Source organism: Danio rerio, chromosome 25 (genome assembly GCF_052040795.2).
Source record: "Danio rerio strain M-AB ecotype USA chromosome 25, GRCz13ab, whole genome shotgun sequence".
In the NCBI taxonomy this organism is placed as follows: Eukaryota; Metazoa; Chordata; class Actinopteri; order Cypriniformes; family Danionidae; genus Danio; species Danio rerio.
The window spans coordinates 25,903,903-25,926,456 of record NC_141045.1 but is presented as its reverse complement, the minus strand read 5'-3'; the positions used below and the strand labels follow the sequence as shown (position 1 = coordinate 25,926,456).

Genomic DNA, 22,554 nt, shown 5'->3' with positions numbered 1-22,554 from the left:
GGTAGATGTTGTCTATCCACAAGATGGCGCCAGAACCGCATAATAAGCCCTTGCTTAGAAGATTAAAACTGTTGTGTGTTATCTTGAGCGCGAATAAGAAAAACGGAAGCGTTGCGTTCTTTAAGGTAGACCAAATGCAATCAATAAGACGCTGCGAATAAGAAGCTGGATTCAGCCTCGTCCCTCCTTATCACAAACACAACAGCTGTCTGGTAGTGATCGCGCTGCTTTTTTCGGGGTTATTTATTGTGATATTGTAACGGTTGCTTGCTTTTTGATATGCATTGTGTATAAATGTCCCCTTTAAGAGGACTTCTTCTGTTCTGTGGTTGTTTTACCTTTGAGATGTTAGGATGCATGTATGGGAGCTCAGTTCAGTTCTAGTGAGCTCTGAGAAGATATGTGTGATGGTCGCGCTACCGCTCTGTCATTCTTTTATTTCAATAATGTAACTTTTTATTTTGCGAAAGGTGTTTGAATGTCATTTTCTTTTCCTTTTGCCTACTCATTGTCGTTGACTGGCATGTATGTAGTCAACAGCACTTGGGAAAAATGCTTAAAGGCCAATAGGAAGAGCAAAATAGTTTCTGTCTCCTTTTTTTTATTCCTTAAAGTCTCCGGGTAAAAGCTAGGACACCTGGTACCCTTCACAATACCGACGGTGACAGTGAAATACTGTAGACTGTAATAGACTGTTGTTAGAGATCTCTGTAGACGCATGGCATTTCATGTCACGTTCAGCCTTACAATCTTAAAGTGTGAGCAAAATCAGCTGTTTTGTCATTACTTTAGAAATTACACTATAGAGAGTCATTAAAACACTAGCTCTAAAGTGTCGTTGGTGAATTAGTAATGGCTTTTACTGTTCTGACATCAGCTGCAGATGTGAATAAGTGGCGGAAGAAAGTAGTTCCTAATACAAAAGGGTTTTAGACGCTCCGTGTTTGATTTTCTTATTTATATACACCATTGTGCCGTGGAACTGTTGCATAAGCGCAATATCACACTCGTGGTAGTGAGATATGGCTGTATATCAGCACTGGTGGGACGCTAAGGCACGCCTCCCACCAGTGTTGATATACAGCCATATCTCACTGCTTATTGAGTGATTTTGCTCATATATATTTTGCTCATATCATCAGCCGCCATAAGCCTGTCTAAGCAAGATATATCCAGCTGCAGACCAACACACATTTCAGGCACACACAATCTAGCACATACAATCTAGGCAGGGGCGAACCATATATGGTTGCCATTTTTGCCCTTCATTAGACTGAGCAGTTCATGATTTCCAATATCAGTCATTAGTTCATTATTATTTGGATTATTTCATTATTATCTGTGCAGTTTTGGAACTCAAATTATGTAAATAAAAATAATTGGGTAAACACTTATGACTTAATTCACGTATCCACGTACACAAAGAAAACATGATAGACCATCTAACTGTCTAATTTAGAAAGGCCAGCAAGTATCTGCTATATTGAATAATGTATATTATGAATAATGACTGATCATCTATGATGACTGATAGAAACTGTTCAGTCTATTATATTGAATGAGATGACTAGGATGAGAATCAGCACCTCCAAGTGCAAGGCCATGGTGCTCCACCGGAAAAAAAGATCGTTTGTCATCTCCAGTTTGGAGGAAAGTCCTTACCCCAGGTGGAGTTCAGGTATCTTGGGGTTTTGTTCTCAAGTGGAATGTTAAGATTGACAGGTGGATTGGTGCAGCGACAGCAGTGATGCGGTCGGTGAACCGTTCCGTTGTGTTAAAGAAGGAGTGAGGCGAAAGGCAAAGCTCTTCATTTACTGGTCAACCTACGTTCCTACTCTCACCTATGGTCATGAGCTTTGGGCCATGGCAGAAAGCACAAGATCTCTGATATAAATGTCCGAAATGAGTTTCCTTCACAGAATGGCACCCTTATAGACAGGGTAAAGAGCTCTGTCACCCAGGAGGAGCTCGGAGTAGAGTTGCTGCTCCTCCACATCGAGAGAAGTCAGCTGAAGTGGCTCGGGCATCTTTTTCAGATGCCCCAGGATGCCTACCTAAGGAGGTTTTCCAGGCATGTTCCACCAGGAGGAGGCCTTTGGGAAGACCCATGACATGCTAATGGGATTATGTCTTTTGGCTGACCTAGGAACGCCTCGGGACCCCCCCAGAGGAGCTGGGGAAAGTATCTGGGGGGAGGAAAGTCTGGAGTTCTCTCCTAAGACTTCTGCCCCTGCGACCCTGTCCCGGATAAGCAGATATACATGACATATTGAATGGCAATGGATCGATGGAATCGAGTCTCGATCGCCATATTTGTGAAATAGTATACTCTATTGTATAGAGTACAATCTATATATATATAGATTGATGACGATGTCTGAGACGTTATATAGTTTGCCTAGATCGTGTGTGCTGGATTGTGTGTGTCTAAAATGTGTGTGGATCTGCAGGACTGCAGCTGGATATTATTGGTCTGAGCAGACCAGAGAAAGTGACGGTTGACGTTCCACCACAAGATGGCAAGAGACTGCATAGTAAGTTCTTAGCTTTATGTTCTAGCTACAGATGAGCAAATCATTATGAATCAGGTAAATAGCATTCTGAGTCGATCTCTCTCTTTTGTTTGTTGTCGTGTTGTATTTATATCACAGAAACTGGTAGTGTTTGCTTTACTCTGGCTTTTTTGGGGTTAATTATTGTAAAGTCCCGACTGCAAAAGAGAAATACTGAGAAATCTCTGTAGATTGATGGCATTTTATGCCGATAAGCCTTATAATCTTAATATGTGAGCAAAAATCACCTGTTTTGTCATTACTTTAGAAATTACGCTAGAGAAACATTCAAATACTAGCTCTAAAGTGATGTTTGTGAACTGGCAACTGGTTTCTGTTGTTCTGACCGTGAGCTGCTGATGTGAATGAGTGCCGGAAAAAAGTAGTTCTTCATACAAAAGGGTTTTTGAGACTCTCCATGTTTGATTTTCTTGTTATATACATGATTATGCCGACAAACGGTTGTATAAACGCAACATCACACTCGTAGCAGTGCAATGTGGCTCTATATCGTCACTGGTGGGGGCACCAAGGTATATAAGTCTACAAAATGGGAAAGGAGTCAAAATTATGTTCTGTGGTAAATGTACAAAAATAAATGACATACATTCTTGTAAAAATGGACCAAACAATAATAACAATTTTAAATTAAAAAGTAACAAGAGAATTCAGAATATTGGAGTTATTTTCCTTCTACAAACGTTTCTAGTATTCATATATCTCCATGAAACAATGCTAATAATATCCTCAACGTTACACATTCCAGAAAGCTAAACATCAGGAACTCCGTCTTACTGCAATTTTAATACGTCAAAAAAAGGCACACAGATTTTGGACAACATCTTTTGTTTGTTTGTTTGTTTTTTTTGTTTTTCCTTCTATCATTAAAGACTGTAGAAATGAATACAGCATCAATGAGATAGAGATGAAGAGTCTAGTACAAACTTAGTCCAGACTAAAACAGCAGTCTGAAAAGGTTTTTCCGCGTCCGTATGCTAATAAACCTTTTCTGAAAACGATTTGAGGAAAGGAAGCAGACGTACAGACAATTACAAAGACGTATACTTTTCATCTCATTACCATTCTTGGTCCAGTTTTATCCACAAATTCAGCAGGATTTTTCAAAAGAAAACAAAAATGTCCACGTATCTGATCATTTCTACAGTTCAAGTGTAAGAAGATGCCACACCTCAACAGGAGGTGACATTTACAGCAATATAAAAAGCAGACGTCTAAGTACCAGCGCACATCAAAAACCTTGAGACAATCATTTCAGCGTGTAATATCATAAGTGCAAACCAAATTTGAACGCACCCGAGCTGCTAGCTTCCATTAAAACAGTTTCCATCTTTACATTATTCAACTATCTTTTCAAGTTTTTCACCCACCGAAAACCAACTCCCGACTTAACGGACAGAGATACGTACAAATACACTCAATGAATGCCAGTCTCTTTGAGTGTTTTGAGTTTGGACAGCAGCTGGTCCTCCTTTATGAGATGCCCTACTTGAGGTCTCAGAGAACACAATGGTTTGGTCCTTCAAGGTCCTGTTTTTTTGAGCTGAGTTTCTTTTTGACATCTCTCTCAGTGAGCTCCAGATATTCGTCATTTAGGAGTCTTACTAGACTGTGAGTTCCACATGCCTCTTTTGGAGTGATAGTAGTGGAAAAAGTTTCTCAGTCTTAAGCGCTCAACCTCCAGACCGTTTTGGAGAACTCTGAAAGAACAAAAACAAATGTAATCATGTGATTTGACTCACTTTAGCTTTGCTTTATGTATATGTTCGTTTGTTTGTTCACAAAATTAGATTTTTACAATAAATTAATATTTAATACATTTTTATAGTATATACAGGTATGTGTGGGCGGCTATATATATTTTCCATATTATATTTTATACCACAGTGGTAATTAAGTATAGATTATTATTTATTTATTTATTTATTTATTTATTTATTTATTTATTAATTATTTATTTTTATTAATCTAAATTTGTATGTAATGTTTGTAGTAATGATAATAATAGATAATCTAAATAAACAAATAATAATAATAATAATAATAATTTATGTACAAAATATCTAAAACAGAATATAATATTTGATAATAATATAGAAAATCTAAATACATCATAATAATAAAATTTTTTAATAATAATTGTTACGAAAGTTATCCAAACTAGTATATATTTGCATTAATGATAATAATATAAATAATTATATACAAATAATAACAGCAATAACAGCAACAATAATGATAATAATAATAATAATTATTATTATTATTATTATAATTATTATTATTATCATCATCATAAATCATAATATTAATTAGTATATATTTGTATTAATGAAAACAATATAGAGAATGCAAATTAACACTTATTAATAATAAAATAGCAACAATGATAATAATATTTTTAATAATTGTAATATAAATTAGTATATCATATTTGCTTTATTTATAATACAAAAAATGTAAATAAGCAAATATTAATAAATATTATACAAATAAATATAATAAAAATATAATGCATAACAATTATGATTTTTATTATTATTATTATTATTATTATTAATTAATTATTAATTATATTATTATTATTTTTATAATTATTATTATTTAAAAATATTTAAATTAGTATAAATTTGTATTATTGATAATAGTATAGAAAGTCTAAATAAAAACATAATAATAATAATAAGAATAATAATAATAATTATTATTATTATTATTATTATTATTAATAAATATAAAAATTTGTATAAAATTTTTGTATTATTAATAATAATAATAATAGTATAAAAAGTCTAAATAAACACATATTAATAATAATAATAGCAACAATAATAATATTTATTAGATGTAATATAAATAATAATACAGAAAATGTAAATAAGAAAATAACATTATTATTATTATTATTATTATTAATGATAATTTCGATGAAGATAATAATAATATTAATAATAATAATAATATGAAAAGAAAGAGAAAACATAAATATGAACAATGAAAGAATGCTCTAAAATGACTTGTTCCTTGTTAAATTCTCCTACCTGTCTAGCAGTTCCCAGTCTTCTCCGCCCCATCGGTCCTTAAACTCCTCTGTGTTCATTCCACCAATCTTGTCAAAATCCGACTTGTAGATCCCAAACAAACCAAAGCCGTTTACCTCCCAGTAACCTACAAAGACAGTCACGTGGTTTTCATAAATGTTACATTGTTGTCACAATGCTGGAATTTCTAACTTTAATATTCAATACCACTTCCTATATACATTATTTATGCATGTCTTCTTTTTTAGATACATTTCTTAGTATTAAAAAGCTCAAGCATGTCTCAATTATAAGGATTTCTACTACTAGACTTTTCACTTGCTCTGCTAAAATTTTTACTGTCCCAGCTCAGAAGACTTTGGAAGAAGTTGATAGGCGCTATTTTAACAATCTAGGCACAAAGTCTAAAATGCATTGCACAAAAGCATTAAGGGCGTGTCAGAATCCAAGTTTGCTATTTTAAGGGTGGAAAAATACAGTTTGTGCCGCATCACATGGTCTAACAGGGTTGTGCTTATTCTCTTAATGAGTTACGGGTGTGTTTTGAGCATAACATGCATTAAACCAATCAGAATTCCTTCCTTTCGCACAAGATAGCACCTGATTTATCAGGGGTTGCCACAGTGGAATGTACCACCAACTACTCTGGCATAGGTTTTACATAGCGGATACTCGTATTTAAATGACATTTAACATTCAACATGGAGTCATAGTTCCGACTTTCATTTTTTAAACAGTTTTCTAGGTATTTTATTTTCAGCATATACATTACTAACAATTTTTTAAAGCATACATTTTACAGTCAGTAGTAAAACACATTTTTAAAGTAACCTTCTGAGGGTGAGTCAAAGCTGTTGTATTTAGGGATGCAATGATTAACTGGTTTCACTATTAACTGCTCTTTAATTTGTCACGGTTAATTAATTGTACAGGCCTCTTTACACCATGTTTCTGCATGAAACAAAACTGCTGCAACTAAACTGGGCTCTAGTTTGTCACTGAGACTAATAACCTCGCACTCTAGATTAACTATGACTGAGGCTATTAACTAAGGCAAGTTCGTGCAAGTTCATTTCCACTGGAAAGACAATAGACTGTAAAATATAGGGAGACACTTGCACACGACGCAGCGCGCTCACGCTTTTCAGGTGCACCTCGTTGGGATGCTGCGGGCTTTTGTGGCGGAAGTCTGAGGAAGAAGCAGTACATGAAAAGTACACAGGTTTGCAAACCCACTAAGAGATTTTATTAATGGCACCGAAACCGCTGATCATGTAGTGATCATGTAGTGAATGTGTATCCACCAGCCGAGATCAACCGATGATTTTGGAGAGAGCGATGAAAGGCTCGGAGTGGATCAGATGTTTAATAGACTGAAACTCGATGCGTTGCATTTACCGTGGATTCAGCGCAAATGTCAGCTAAATGTAAAACCTAATACTGTACATATCATTGGCAAAGAAGCTCGCCTTTACTAAGTTTAAACTGAAACTGCGGCTCATGACAACAGTATTGCGGTCACAACGCTTTTTTTCACAAACACAGAGAGATGAAAATCAGCTCGTAACGAGACACCGAAAAGGTGCAGAAGACTTTTCTTCCTTTCTTTTGCCCCATTCTTTTTGTTTATTAAATTGAGATGCATATAAAACAATAGTGCAAAATAAACATTTCTTACTGCAATGCTTAATTTTTGTTGATGCAAACCATAGGTTTATTATTCATTAAGTAACAGTAGGACTTTTTATAGCAGATAACTCACATTCAAGGCAGAATTATAATGAGAAATGTTATTCATTGTTAGTATTATTGTCATCTTCGTCATAGACATTAATTTTGGAATTCATCACAGCATTAGTTAGATAGTTGTTTCTGGTTTTTGTTAGTCCTAATTGATGTTGTTTTCAAATACAATAAATCTGTTGATTTACAAGTTGCAGTGGTGTTTATTAATTTTTGGTGGGTGCTCCTAATTTTTTTCTGGTGCTCCTAAATTTTTGAGGTTGGGAGCACTGGCAATTTCAAGCCCTGCATTAGACAAATACTGTTTTTTTATTCTTATTTTTATGTATTTATTGTTTAAAATTATTTCTGTTTAAATATCAAAAACATTCACTTATTTTTAAGCACAGACAGAAATTTACTATTGTTTGTTTTTTATATTATTTTGTGCTGTATTAATTAGTTACTGAGCAGCAATGAATAACACTGTAAAATAAAAAGAGTTTTCATCTTTTTTTCTAAACTAGTGGCGTTTGAAATGAATGAATGCATAGTAATCGTGATAACTGTGACACTGTGATTTTTCTCAGACTATAATCGTACAACCACAAATCTATAATCGTTGCATCCCTAGTTGTATTTCTCCATGTATATCAAAAGAAATGCTTTACCATCAGGCTCTAGCGGTGAGCTCCCACAGCCTAGTCTCATCACTATAGGTGCAAAGGCAAGTTTGCCCTCAACACAGTGTTTCCTGATGTTCTCCAGAATGTTAGGAGGGAAATGAATGTGCAGGTCACACAGAAACACGATACTGTGACTGTCCTGTAAAAACACATGAAGAATCATTTTACAATAAAATCATCCCACTGCTACAGTACAAAAACACACAACAGATAAAACACTTTTCGCTAATCACCAGCCATACACAAGTATTCCTAGAAATTTTTTAACGGGTCATGAACTGGATTTTTTGGTTGTTGTTTTATTCTGTTTCCGTCTGAAGGCTGGGACACACCAATCCGGCGCAAAACAACTAGCAAAAAAAACAACTGTGTTTTTTCAGCCTGCGTCTGGTTCTGACTGGACCAAAAAAATATGTGTTAACACACCGAACAAACATCAGTCAACTGAAACAAAAAAAAGGTGTTCTGTGCCTGTGTGACAAGTCACGTCTTTACGCACACAGTAATTTGTTTTCTCATTCCACAAAGGGAAACCGGACAATGAAATTTGCACAGAACAAAGCATCAACCATAAGTAAAGTTTATGTATAAACTAATTTCGAGAGGATCACATGCTTATCCAGCCAGTGGCTGGATCCACATTATCCAATTCACTATGCTCCAATCAGATGACTCCTAAACTACTTTAAATACCCTGGGTTTCATTCCACTGCTATCTTCGTTTTGAAGAGTCTCCCCTTCCACCCCTACTCCTCCTTAGCACTGTTGCCTCACAGCAAGAATGTCTCTGGTTCCAGGCTTTACCAAACCAGCAGACATTTCTGTGTGGAGTTTGCACTTTTCCCCCGTGCTCACGTGGGTTTCCCCCGGGTTCCCCAGTTTCCTCCCACCGTCCAAAAACATGCAAATGAAGTTAATTAACTAATTCAAATCGGCACCATAGATATGCTTCTAGTATGTAGTTATCTCCAAGAGCAATCACTTAATGTTCATCGTTTACTACAGCAGGGGAGTTCTCGAGATCTACCTGAGCTCAAACTCCCCTCCCGTTGCAAGGAACCCTGGGCTCGAGGATCTCATGAGCTCAGGGCTCTCTCCCGGGACAACATGCCAAACAAGCTTTTATAACTCATCAGCTAAGTGTGAACTCTTGAAATGGCATCTAATACGTGTGTTTGGGAAAGAAAACAATAGCAAACTAGTGCCATTTCCCTTTACCTAGCTGAAAAAGAGGCTGGATATCCCTTTTTAATTTCACCATTCATTCAGAATGGACCTTCAGGTCACAGGAAGGCGGTGAAATTATAAATCTGTGTCACTTTATCTTTGCTGATGAAATATACAGTCAGGTAGGCTACACAACGTTCCTATGTAACTCCCAACGATACTTCTGGGTTTCTTCCCACCGCAGCCTCGATTTCACTTTTAAAAATGGCGGCTGCGTGAAATCAGTCTTTTATCACGTGTGTGTATATAAGTAGTTTCAGTTGACTCATGTTCTGGCATCTCTCCACCCCCCCATCTCCTCCTCATTTTTTTCAAGATGTAAAAAAAAAAGCCTCAAGCCTCCTTCAAGGACAGGAGGTCCAAGGTGTCTAAAGGGTTTGATTGCTCAGGCCCCCGCTTCAAGACAGCAACGTCAAAATCGTTAACCATGTTGACGCAATTGTTTGAGCAGGTGAACTCGTAAATCATCTTACACTGTCTTCACAAACAGTGGTTCACTGCTAATCACAATCACATAAATGTTAGTTAATCCATATCATTTGCAAATATTTGAGAAACGTAGGGAAATTACAGCTGGCTTCTTTGTGTTCCTTCTTCACATGATTTTTTTTACATGGTTAAGTCATTTCAGTTTTTTTTCAGAGACTATTAAACCATTGTGGAGGTATGCTATTTTGGGGCTTCTTCACACCATAACTCTCCAATCTTGTCACCCTCTTGAGTCAACGGTGATACTACAAGAGGAATTGGGCTTACTTGATCTGACCATATCACCCTGCAGCCCAAGACCGGTTACTCACTAAAGCTAAGCAGGGCTGAGCCTGGTTAGTACCTGGATGGGAGACCACTAGGGAACACTAGGTTGCTGTTGGAAGTGGTGTTAGTGAGGCCTGCAGGGGGCGCTCAACCTGAGGTCTAAGTGAGTCCTAATGCCCCAGTAAAAGTGAAGGGGACACTACACTGTCAGTGGAAGCCGTCTTTCGGATGAGACGTTAAACCGAGGTCCTGACTCTCTGTGGTCATTAAAAATCCCATGGCACTTCTCGTGAAAGAGTAGGGGTGTAACCCCGGTGTCCTGGCCAAAGTCCCTCTATCGGCCCATACGATCATGTCCTCCCAATCATCCCCTTCCACTGAATTGGCTCTATCACTGTCTCTCCACTCCACCAATAGCTGGTGTGTGGTGAGCGCACTGGCGCCGTTGTCCTGTGGCAGCCATCGCATCATCCAAGTGGATGCTGCACACTGGTGGTGGTGTGGAGAGACCCCCCTCATGATTGTGAAGCGCTTTGGGTGTATGGCCATACACAATAAATGCGCTATATAAATACACATTACATTACATTACATTACATTACATATCCTAATGAGAGCAACATGTTGAACACACAAAAACAACTAGCCCAATCAGTATGCCCTTTGCAAATCATTGGTCGGAGCTTCAGAATCAGGCTTTAAAATTCTTCTGTGGAGGTGAAGTTTAATTTTTAAATAAACATTGCAGGATCTGGCATTTGCTGGGCCTGCATCAATAAAAAAAAAACTATTGCTATTTTTATTTCAGCAAAACTTACAGGACATTCATTAAGTATTAATGAAGCAATAAACATCTTACACTGTGTCTTCACAAACAGTCATGGTGTAGGTGTAATACCGCAAGTGTAGGTTCCTAACTAAATAAAATCACTTCACATGCTTGTCAGACCCATTATTTAATTTAATATTTTCTGCCTGTTGATTGTCATGTATAAAACAGCCATAAAGGAATCTCAGTAGTAAAGCAATAAATATTAGGCAATACAATAAATGGCAGATTTTTATGTTGATAAAAATGTTTATCTGAAACGCATTTCACATGCTTTTAAATGCTGTTTAATCATCACTGCATATTGTACAATTCCTGGCAAATGAACCCATGTTCTTGGCATTGCAAGCTTCACCAGCTGAGCTACAAGAACTATTTACTTACTACTACCATGCATTTGACCACTTAAATGGGACAATATTGATAATGACAGTGGAATCTTATGTATAATTTCAATGTGAACTTCAACATGTATGATTACCTCTATGGTATCCACACCAATCTGTAAGCCGGCAGAACGTTCAAAGTTTCCTTCCCTCCTTAGATACTCATATCTGTGTCCAGAAAAACACACACACACACACACACACACACACACACACACACACACACACACACACACACACACACACACACACACACACACACACACACACACACACACACACACACACAAAAGTAAACATACATAACTGTATTAACATATTTTTTAACACTTCAATATCAATGAATGTCAAATTAAATCTTACACCCCTTTGACTGGTCATTGTCTTCACCCGCTCAAGAGAAAGGGCTGCGATCGGCTTTAGAAATGAAAGCACTGTTCATCGATGAGTGACGCGGGAAGAACAGTCGCAGTTACAGTCTACGTGCGAATAATATGCGGTCATCATGGGTAATCCATAATAGACACAGTGAAATCTTGGACCTCAGGCATGCTCATATTTGGATCCACAAGTATCGCTTTAACAGCCAAGAGGAGAGGAAAAGTTACCTCACAAACACGCCAGCGGGTCAAATGTTCAAAGTGAGAGAGAGAGAGAAACAGAGATTTTTCCCTAGTAACATTAAACTAGCGGCTTGTGTGCTGTGCCTTCTTCTGTTTTAATTAAAGACTTTCCAGCAAACTCACAAGCAGTTAAACTGTGCATAATTATCTACCTTTTAAGTAGTAGGAGAGTTTTTTGTTACTCGCCCTCGCCTCCTTCTCCATAGTATTCTACTACGACATCGCGCATAAGAGATAAATGACATCAGTACGTAATAACCGGTTATGATTATTACTAAACCGATATTGAATTGTCCCCATCTGCATCACGGTGCACCGAAGAAACAATTCATTTTGACACCCCATATATATATAATAATAAGTAATAATAAATAAAAACAATATTGTTGAGTTGAATATTGAAATAAATATATTATCTATACATTTACAAACTACCAACATATTCAAATTTTTCTATATCAAATATTTTAACCAAGCATGTGTATAAGTGTACCGTGGAACAGTGCTTTCTCTGAGGGCCTGCTCCACATCCATGTCTTCACTCTGGAAGTCCACGATGATGATGTTGAAATTGTTGTCCTTTGTCTCGCTATGCAGGGACTCCATGTCTGAAATGAACTGCTGAACCCAACGAGCCTGATTCTTGACTAAACAAAACAAATCGACAAATTATTTAACAATTAATATATGAAATAAATAAGTGCATTTTAATATAATACATATTTTACTGTATTACATAATACATTATTATTCTTTGGTGACATATTCCATGCACATAAATGTCATTTCTGACAAACCAAAGCACACTTTTTCTTTATATCTGCCAATCAAATGCAAGTACATCACATAATAAAAAAAAAAAACAAAAAACAAATTGAGTATCATTTAAAATACTGTATAAGTGCACACATTAGGGAAAACATATATATATGGTGGTCTGGGGCTATTCAGATCATTTTGGAAAACACTTTCTATCCAAAACTAAAAAGGGCATGTGCACTGCACAGGTTGAGCTCTTTGTGTGCACGTGCCTGCCCTTATATAATGTAATTATTAGTTGTGAGCAAGCATCAGTGTTTACTGAGGTTGAAATAAGATTACTTTTTTTTATTGCAATAAAAAAAAAAAAAAAAAAAAAAAAATATATATATATATATATATATATATATATATATATATATATATATATATATATATATATATATATATATTTTTTTTTTTAAATTGCAATAAAAAAAGTAATCTTATATATATATATATATATATATATATATATATATATATATATATATATATATATATATATATATATATATATATATATATATATAGCAACACTTGTGACTGCTTTGGGAAATAATACTCATTTTAGACTTCCCGGCACAACTGATTGTGAAGGAACGTGTAGTCTTGCACATTTGTTACCCATGGAAATTCAAGATTTTATTAAGACAAAAATCTCATAATCTGATCTAGTGAGATCTGAACGGGACTTTAAGCAAATAGAGGAATAATAAGCTACGTTGGATGACTGATTGATCAAGTGATTTAGGGGAATGGTTAGTGTTCCTGACTGGCATGCAGACGAATTGGTTTCGTCACAATTTCTGACTTTTTTTAAAAGCCGGGATTCGAACTTAGGTCCCCTGTAAGAAAGTTGCACTACATTCGCCGGACTGTCCAGTAGGCTTCTTGCGGTTGTTTGTTTTTACTGTCAATAAAATGTAGATTCAGCAGGTATAGTACATTTAAAAAACACTTATGAAAGGACCCAATCCTTTTGAATTGTTTTAGTCATGTGACTTGGATGTTTCAAAACGTTTTAAATCATCTACACATAGGAATCTTGACAATGTGTCAAAACATCAGTTTTGCATCAGCCATTTCTATTATCATTGTCTTCTTTATTTACTTTTTCAATTTATTCTATAATTTTCCTTCAACTTAGTCCCTTATATATCAGGGTTCGCCACAGCAGAATGAACCACCAACTATTCCAGCATATATCTTACGCAGTGGATGCCCTTCCAGCCACAACCCAGTACTGGGAAACACCCATAAACTCTGAGGAAACCCACGCTAACACAAAGAGAACATGCAAACTCCACACAGAAATGCCAATAGGTCCAGCTGAAACTCAAACCAGTGACCTTCTTGCTGTGAGGCGACAGTGCTAACAGGATTGTGATTTGGATTTGCTGTTTTATAAATAAACATCCGTAAAAGCATTTAAACTCTGGGATCCAATAGACATAAAGTACATTACTTACCTGGCACTACAAAATGCACCATGACATCTTTTTTCCACCTCAGCATCACTGGCTGGCATAGCAGAGGTTTTGCATACACTGTGCCCCACTGAGGGGTGCCGCGGGCCCCACGAGTTGGTGTGTGAGATGGTTGAGCAGGTGGGCTGGCAACAGGAGAAGAGGGGGACGATGCTGTTACCCCTTCAACATTTTCCAGACTGTCTTCCGCCCGTCCACGGTGCAACAACATGTAGATGTACTCAGAAAGGCGGACTATCTTCCGGCCTCTCTCCATTAACTCCAGCTCAACCAGGTAGCGGTTTCCCCGCGCAGAGTCACGGCGCTTTTCTACATTTATGATGCGGAGGAGAGTGTAGATCCTTGAAGGAAGAAAGATTAGAAAGATTAAATGCTGTAGTATGTAAATGGGAAAACAATAGCATCACTAGCATAAAAAAATCACAATGAAGTTGATCATTAACTGTTTGTAAACTTTTGATTTTATTTCATCTGCCAGTTTTTCAAAATGTATGCTGTTTGATTTGTTTGAATCAATACAAATCTGAATACTATTCAATTTAATCAGTTCGCTCTCATTGGCGCCATTGTTTGTAACTTTAGGTGGGTTTGCAAACCTGTGTACTTTGCATTGCGTCTTCCTTAAACTTCAGCTGTTTGCATTTCCCGCGGTCACAGAAGCTCCCAGTCATCTCAGCTAGGTACAGCTGTAAAGTATGAGCACGTTGCCTTGTGTGCACGTCCCTCCATTGGAAATAATAAACTTGCCTTAGTTATAGCCTCAGTCAAAGTTAAACCTGTGTGCGTGGTTATTAGTCTTGGTGTACAAGCTTGGAACTTTAAACTAGCATACAGTTGGCTTAGTTTAGTTGCCGCAGTTTTGTTCCGTGCAGAAACACAGTGCTGAGAAGCCTTTAGGATTAACTGTGACGAATTAAAGCACGGTTAATAGTGAAACCTGTTAATCATTACATCCCTATATGGATCACGCATGCATGGTTACATAGCGACTGTAAAACTACACAAAGTCACAAATGTTTTTGTGACTACCACTCTGACACATTCTGGCACATTATAAATATTGAATCCTTAACAGTAGTCTCTGCTTGGTCTGTGTCTGAGTCTGCATGTACGGCTGAATAATGGTCCTCTCACACGTTGCTTCTCTCTGTCTGCCTGTCTGTTGCCATAAACAAAGCAGGTAAGCTCTTGGCTCCGCCCCTTTGAAAAGTTGGGCAGGAAGTCGAAACTAATTTTCATGTGAAGCAACACAGCCCTAAAACAGCGAGCTGTGTACATGCCCTGCAAAAAGACACTTTTTGACACATTATAATAAAAAAATCTGAATTGTGTTTTGAACTGAACCTAAACTGGCACACTCAGAAGAACCATAATATTAATATTAAATCTTAAAAAAGGGGCAAACTATGTGCCCTTTAATATTCGGGGGCAAAACTAATGCAGCTTCATACAATAGATGAATTCATAAGACGCATTTAAACACATTGGATTTGTTGATGATATTACATAAATATAAATTATATTTGTTTTGTTTATGTTTAACTAACTATTATCAATTATATAAACTTTATTAGTTCAGTTATTTTAAAAATATGTAATTTTAATAGATGAAAATTTGATATGCAATCAGAATACATACTGTAGGTCTAAATATTTTTTTGAGTGTATTACACCTCATTCAAATGGGGTGTCAGCATCAACGCTTCCCATTTACTTGAATGGGTGACGTCAGGCATTGACGAACTGCTTTGTGGATCTGTCTGCGCCGCTTCAGTGGCGTTGCTCGGTGCAGAAGTTGGGAAACTTTTCAAGCGCCAACGGAAGCGTCAGCCGATCAGATCGCTTTAAGTAAAACACCTGACGCTTCTATGAAGATCGGGTCAGCTCCAACTTCAGACACAAACTCAGTTAAGAGTTGACGCTGAAGGCCCGTGTGAATCGGCTTTTGATTGAAAACATAGGCAATACTTCATAAAACCTGTAGACTATGATTCATTAGCAAGCATGAAACATTAGCAAATAGCTAATTTGTCATTTGTTAGACATTAAGCAGTTGAAAATGGTGTATTCTTGACATATTCTTGACAGTATAAACACATATACAGTTGCAGTCAGATTTAAAATCAGTTCATTCATTCTTTCATTCATTTTCTTTTCGGCTTAGTCCCTTTATTAATATGGGGTCGCCACAGCGGAATGAACCGGCAACTTATCCAGCATATGTTTTATGCAGCGGATGCCCTTCCAGCTGCAACCCATAACTGAGAAACGTACATATACACTCATTTACACACACACTACAGACAATTTTAGCATGCCCAATTCACCTATATTACATTTCTTTGCACTGTGGGGGAAACCGGAGCACCCTGAGGAGACCCACTCGAACACGAGGAAAACATGCAAACTCCACACAGAATTGCCAACTGGACCAGCCGAGGCTCGAACCAGCGACCTTCTTGCTGTGAGGCGATCGTGCAACTCACTGCGCCACCGCGTCGCACACTTTCTGGAGTATTTGCAATAATTCTTTGTATTTCTTATTAGAAAACTTATTCAGTTTCAGCCTCACCCTCCATTGCGTTCGTTAAGTTTCTCCATGTACTGTGCAAGCACGTCCACCACTTCACTTTCAGACAGCTGCAGGTTTCCTGACACATTGCAGCGGAGATCATTCCAGTCGGAGCGCAACGATTCAAAATCCATGCTGTTGACAGAAAATGTCCTCTGCCAATTTATGGCCTCCTCTGCCCATCCAGGCCGAGGTTCCACGTCCTCATAGCTGTACTCTGATAAACCTCCGTCCTCCTCCGGCTCCAGGTCTGTGTCCGGCCGCTGCTGTTGGGACTCTGTAATCTGTGAGGTGTGCATATAGGAAGTGACACGAACCGACTCGGTTGGCGGCACATTCTCAGAGGAGTTAGAGGACTGAGGAGTGGGGCGTAGAGTTGTGACAGGCCTCAAAGGATGCTGGTGTTTCTCCCAGACGCCCCTTATCCTTCGCTCGAAATGGCTTGGGATTGCTGCTCTATTTGGGGGTATTGGGTTGCTGAAATTCGGGCTAGCTGGAAACACCTTGGATTCTTGCAAAGGAGATCGTGCGAATAGCTGCGATGCCCGTAAAGGTCCTTTGCCAAGTTTTGGTTTGGCGCTGAGATTTACTAACTTTGTTGTTTTGCCATTTTGATAGAGGAAAACACCAGGGAAGACCTCTCTGGGATGGCGCGAAACAAGACCTTGCTTCTCCCTAGCAGGTCGAGGCCTTGTGACGTAGATTTTGTTGTCTTCCTTCTTATGTTCTTTGTTGGCATGGATGTTTCCAGGGTTGCGGTTGTTGTCGTGAGCATGGTTGTTGGCTGGTGATGGGTTTGGGTTGCTGAGGATTTGCTTAGCTCGACTGTTAAGGGCAACCAATGAGGATTTTGGTGGAAACAGCAAAGCTGTTCTACTTAATTTGGGGGAACGTTCTTCCGACCATCCCTCTCTACGGTCTCTTTGAACCCAAGCAAGAGAACGACCCCTCACCACACTCTCACTTTTTGGTGACCCTACATTAATTTGATGGTCCGGAGTGTCTTTTTCCATCTCTTGAGCTTTAGCCACTACTGGCTGCCTTGCACTGGCAAAAAAGCGCCTTTGCTCTCTTCTTAATGCTGGGTTCCCTGGTTCTACTTCTTTTCTGTCCAGCATTGTGGGAACAGGTTTGTCTGAAGGGCTTAAGGTGTGAGTTGACTGGCTAGGTTGGATGGTTTTCTTTGCTGACTGGGTACCAACAACTTGTGCTTCATCATCTGGATCCACTCCCTCTTCTTCTTCGAGAAAATCTAAAATAGAACAATTTCAAAGTAAATACACTAAAAAACTCAAACTACTGTGTCTTTCACTCAGTTTTTTTGTTGCTTGTTCAAACTACTTATTTAAAAGGAAATGAAACAACACAATTATTAAGATTTCATTGGGACAACTTTATTTATTTTGTTCAATCCACTTAAATTTGTTAAATCGGTTGTGACAATATGAATAAATTGTGTGTAACACTGCATTTTTTACACTGCAAATAGTGATTAGTTGCTTAAAACGAGTAAACCAATTACCTTAAAAGCAACAAACTGACTTTACAAAAACAATGTAAGTAAATCGTTTGTAACTTTGAACTGTTAAGTTGACTTAATTTTTATAATTATGCTAATTGTGCTTGCTTTTTTAACCCATCCTCATTCTGAAAACACAGTCTCGTGAGTCCCGTGGACGTTTCTGGAGACTGCAAATTATGTAGCTGGAGGTACGTATGGCTGCATTTCATTTATTAAGCAAACGGTACAGGGCGTTGTGATGCCGTTCCTTTTCGCACTTACCGGCTAACGGCTTACCTCCGTGTGGAGGGCTTTCCCGCTGCAACCAGTTTGCCCAGTTAGCTCTTTGTTTACATTAGCGGACTTGAGATGCAGAGAGAAGCTGAACATGATGACGACTGGGTTCGAGTTCGGGGAAGAGGGGTCCCAGAAATCAGGTAAGACAACAGAATCCAAAAAATAAAGCGAACAAGTTCATAACAGGGTGAGAATGTGGTAAAATCCAAAAAGTAGCAGACAAGGGCTTTTCTTTTTCTGGACAGCTTTTGTAAATTGTTAGTTGGGTTTAGAGAAGCAAGCTGGTGGGCTGGTCAATTGGTAAAACTGGTTGGGTTTAGGGAAAGAAGAGGGTGTGTCAGCCGATCGGCCGGTCGCAGTTAGTCAGTCAGACAGATTTTCGTTCGACAGCAGCCTCTGGTCGGTATACACGAGAACAGCGCAGGCGCAAATGGCACTCGCGAGAGACTTTTGAGATGTGAAAATCGCACACAGCGACCTCTCATGGATTCGCGAAAACAAAAACTGCAAAAATACATACCTCCGGGACATATTTCACGGTCTCCAGAAACGTCCACGGGACTGCGTTTTCAGAATGAGCCTGGGTTGCACTTTTTAGAAATAAATGTCAACAAATCAATATTTTCCAATACACCTTTATTATATTTGGATATATTTTCAGCTTTCCTGTATCTAAAATGACAGTAATTAAAATAAATCTGCTCTTCCAGACTCCTGCTTATAAGTGTGTCTTCTAAATTTGATACAGGCTATAAGTGTAGATTTTGTAGATTTCATGAAGCACCAAATATGTAATATTGTGATAATTACAATAATTATTTAAAAACAGATGCACTAAAATAGTCTGACACTGTATTAGGGATTAGTTGACTTTGAAAAAAGTAAGTAAAATTAGCAAAATTATAAAAATACAGTCAACTTAACAGTTCCAACATACAATGGGTTTACTTACACTATTTTTGTAATGTCAACGTTTTTCTTTTAAGGCAATTGGTTTACTCGCTTTAAGAAACTAATCACTTTTTACAGTGTACAGTGTTCATTCACTCCAAAAAATACTTTGCTGCTTGATCAAACTACTTATTAAAATAAGCTTAAACAACACACTTCATAAAATTTTTCGAGACAACTTAGTTTATGTTTGATCCACTTAACATTGAAAAGTTAACTTAATCGATTTGTGTTGAAAGAATCTGAATGAATTGCGTGGAACACTGCATTTTTTCAGTGTTAAACTACATTTTTTTATGTTAAGTGAAAAATTACTGTTTCAGATTTTAACTTGTTTTATTCAGTTTGCCTTAAAGGAAAATAAAAAACAAAAGTGAAACCCCTAAGGCCCTTTAAGGCCCCGTTTACGCTGTCAGGTCTTGACGCTCAATTCCAATTTGTTGCCTATATCTGATTTGTTTGCCTGTCCGTACAGGTTCTTTTAATTGTGACCCATTTCCGATTCATGTGTTCACACTTGTTATCCAGTTTACGATTTCATGCTTGCGTAAAGGCGGGTTCAAGCATCTGCGCCACACTAGCCACGATGGAAGAAATTGTCTTGCTTTTAGTCATGCAAAATATGCGAAGTTCGCCCAACTTTAAAATGGTTTATATATGGTGTCCTTCACCATTCAGAAGAATTTGTGGGTACGAGAAAGATCTCTGGTCTAGTGGGATTAAATTGTAATGACTGACCACTTTCCTCCTCCATGTTCCCTCTGATGTTGTTGTTTACTGCGTTGGCATCTCCACATAGGCTCTTCTTTCTACATCATTAAACCGCGGAGAAGTAACACATTGTAGCAAGTTTAATGACATACAAATTGGAATGTCTCAATAAATTGGCAGTGTAAACAGGGCCAAAGTAATATTTTTACTTTAAACCAGCAGTTTTCATGTCACCACATGAATAAGAGATACTGTTTACGTGCTTTCAGTTTTTTCTATATTTTTCTGTGAGTTTATTATAGGTTACTTTACTTTTAATTTGATTTTAAGCCAAACCAAAGTTTAACCAAAGTAATTCAATTAATTCATCATCTATAAAACAATATTTTACCTTTGAGTCATATTTTTTCACCTTGCTTTCCCAAAATAAATATTTTGATTAATATTAAAATACTTTTTAAAATTATTTTCAAACGAGTCAAAACTAATTTGAGCTGTAACAAATTACAGTATTTTTTTAGGTTTGTTCAAAGTATTTTTTCTTTTTTTTTTCAGTGCATTATAGTATAGTGTTTTCAATCATGTTATAGTACTAAAGTTGAAATCTGAATTATTAAACCTCCTTTGTATTGTTTTTCTTTTTTAGGTATTTCTCAATTGATGTTTAACATAGCAAAGAAATTTTCACAGTATGTCAAATAATATTTTTTTTCTTCCGAAGAAAATCTTATTTGTTTTATTTCACCTAGAATAAGCAGTTTTAATTTTTCTAAAGCTATTTTAAAGCCCCTTTAAGCTATATATATTTGTCTGATAGTCTACAGAACAAACCATTATTATACAATAACTTGTCTAATTACCCCAACCTGCCTTAACCTTATTGACCTAGTTAAGCCTTTAAATGTCACTTTAAGATGTTTAGAAGTTTTTTTAAAATATCTAGTAAAAAATATTTACTGTCATCATGGAGAAGATAAAAAAAAACAGTTATTAGAAACGAGTTATTAAAACTATTATGTTTCGAAATGTGTTGAAAAAATCTTTCCTAATAATTCTGACTTCAACTGTAAGTGTATAACAAAAATATATTTACAACATTATAGTGAACTAATAAACTGTAACATAATACTGTTTGTATACAGTTTTTTTACTACAGTAAACTGTACACTTACTGTAGTACATTATTGGGCCATGTGTTTATATTGTCTGTTTATTTCAGCAAATTCATGGCAAAATAAAACTCATAGCAAGATCAATACAGACAAAACATATTATATATTAATAACAACATCATAATTAATTTAGAAATGCTACAAAAAATACATTTTACATTTAAAAGCTTTAATACGATTTTTTTTCTTTCAGTTCAACATATATTCATTACTTAAAATTCGTGCCTGGGATACATTTTTAAAAACATCCATCAAATTCTTACAAAATATCTTTAATGTGTTTATCCTACTATAGCCACATCTGTAGAATGACCACTACAAATGAAGTCAATTACTTCACTATAGAACAGATTCAAAACATAGTATTTATGATCGATTACTATACTATGTTTTTATGTTCGAGTGTATGTCTGTGTGAGGGTTACTCCAGCAGTGGAGGTCCAACAGAACCTCTGAATGATAACAGAATGATATTTTATTCTTGATAATATTCAATTTACAGGCCTATTTACAATATTTCTACAAATATTTGAACTTAAAAAGAATCTGTTTCAGAGCCATTCTTTTCAATTGGTTGGAAAAGTGCGTTAAATATTTGTAGTTAAACACTGTCTCACTACTGAAGTTTATTATTTTTATGTACCTTGGTTATAGTCTTAAAGAAAGAGCAACACTGCATTGTGTACCTAAGCATCACCTACGTCATTAAAATGAAAATCATTCACAACTTTCTAATTAGCCAATCACATGGCAGTAACTCAAAGCATTTAGGCATGTAGACCTTGTCCAGACGATCTGCTGTAGTTCAAACTGAACATCAGAATGAGGAAGATATGTGATTTACGTGAACAGCAACTGCTGATCTACTGGAATTTTCACGCACAACCATTTCTAGAGTTTACAGAGAATTAAATATCCAGTACGTGGCAGTTCTGTGGGCACAATTGCCTTGTTAATGCCAGAGGTCAGAGGAGAATGACAGACTAGTTTGAGCAGGCTCACCAAAATTGGACAATAAAAGATTGGAAAAACGCTGCCTGGTCTAATGAGTCTCAATGTCTGCTGCAACATTTAGATGGTAGGGTCAGAATTTGGAGACTTTGGGCCCATTAGTACCAATTGAGCATCGTCACAATGCCGCAGCCTACCTAAATATTGTTGCTGACTATGTCCATCCCTTTATGACCACAGTTTACCCATACTCTGATGGCTACTTCCAGCA

At 36.9% G+C, this 22,554-nt stretch overlaps 1 protein-coding gene and 1 pseudogene across 5 annotated transcripts in view; both read right to left on the bottom strand.

Moving 5' to 3' along the window:
* Positions 1-22,554, bottom strand: part of LOC147837710 (uncharacterized) — a 633,655-nt pseudogene that overhangs the window by 528,311 nt on the left and 82,790 nt on the right. The gene's annotated exons all lie outside the window — the stretch shown is intronic.
* The window catches only part of b4galnt4a (beta-1,4-N-acetyl-galactosaminyltransferase 4a), a 329,936-nt gene continuing 310,999 nt past the window's right edge, over positions 3,618-22,554 (bottom strand). For 2 of the 4 annotated variants that reach the window (XR_015526501.1, XR_015526502.1), the window contains exons 14-21: positions 16,701-17,952; positions 14,111-14,469; positions 12,334-12,487; positions 11,313-11,385; positions 8,005-8,158; positions 5,612-5,738; positions 3,941-4,270; positions 3,618-3,900 (exon numbers count right to left, since the gene is read on the bottom strand). Coding sequence is in view for 2 of the 4 variants with exons in the window: in XM_087312347.1 (XP_087168473.1) it covers positions 4,159-4,270; positions 5,612-5,738; positions 8,005-8,158; positions 11,313-11,385; positions 12,334-12,487; positions 14,111-14,469; positions 16,701-17,952 (2,231 nt within the window). In the remaining 2 variants the exon portion in view is untranslated. Of the gene's footprint in view, positions 4,271-5,611; positions 5,739-8,004; positions 8,159-11,312; positions 11,386-12,333; positions 12,488-14,110; positions 14,470-16,700; positions 17,953-22,554 lie in introns of all 4 variants that reach the window. The other 2 variants (XM_087312347.1, XM_087312348.1) reach the window with 1 other exon arrangement.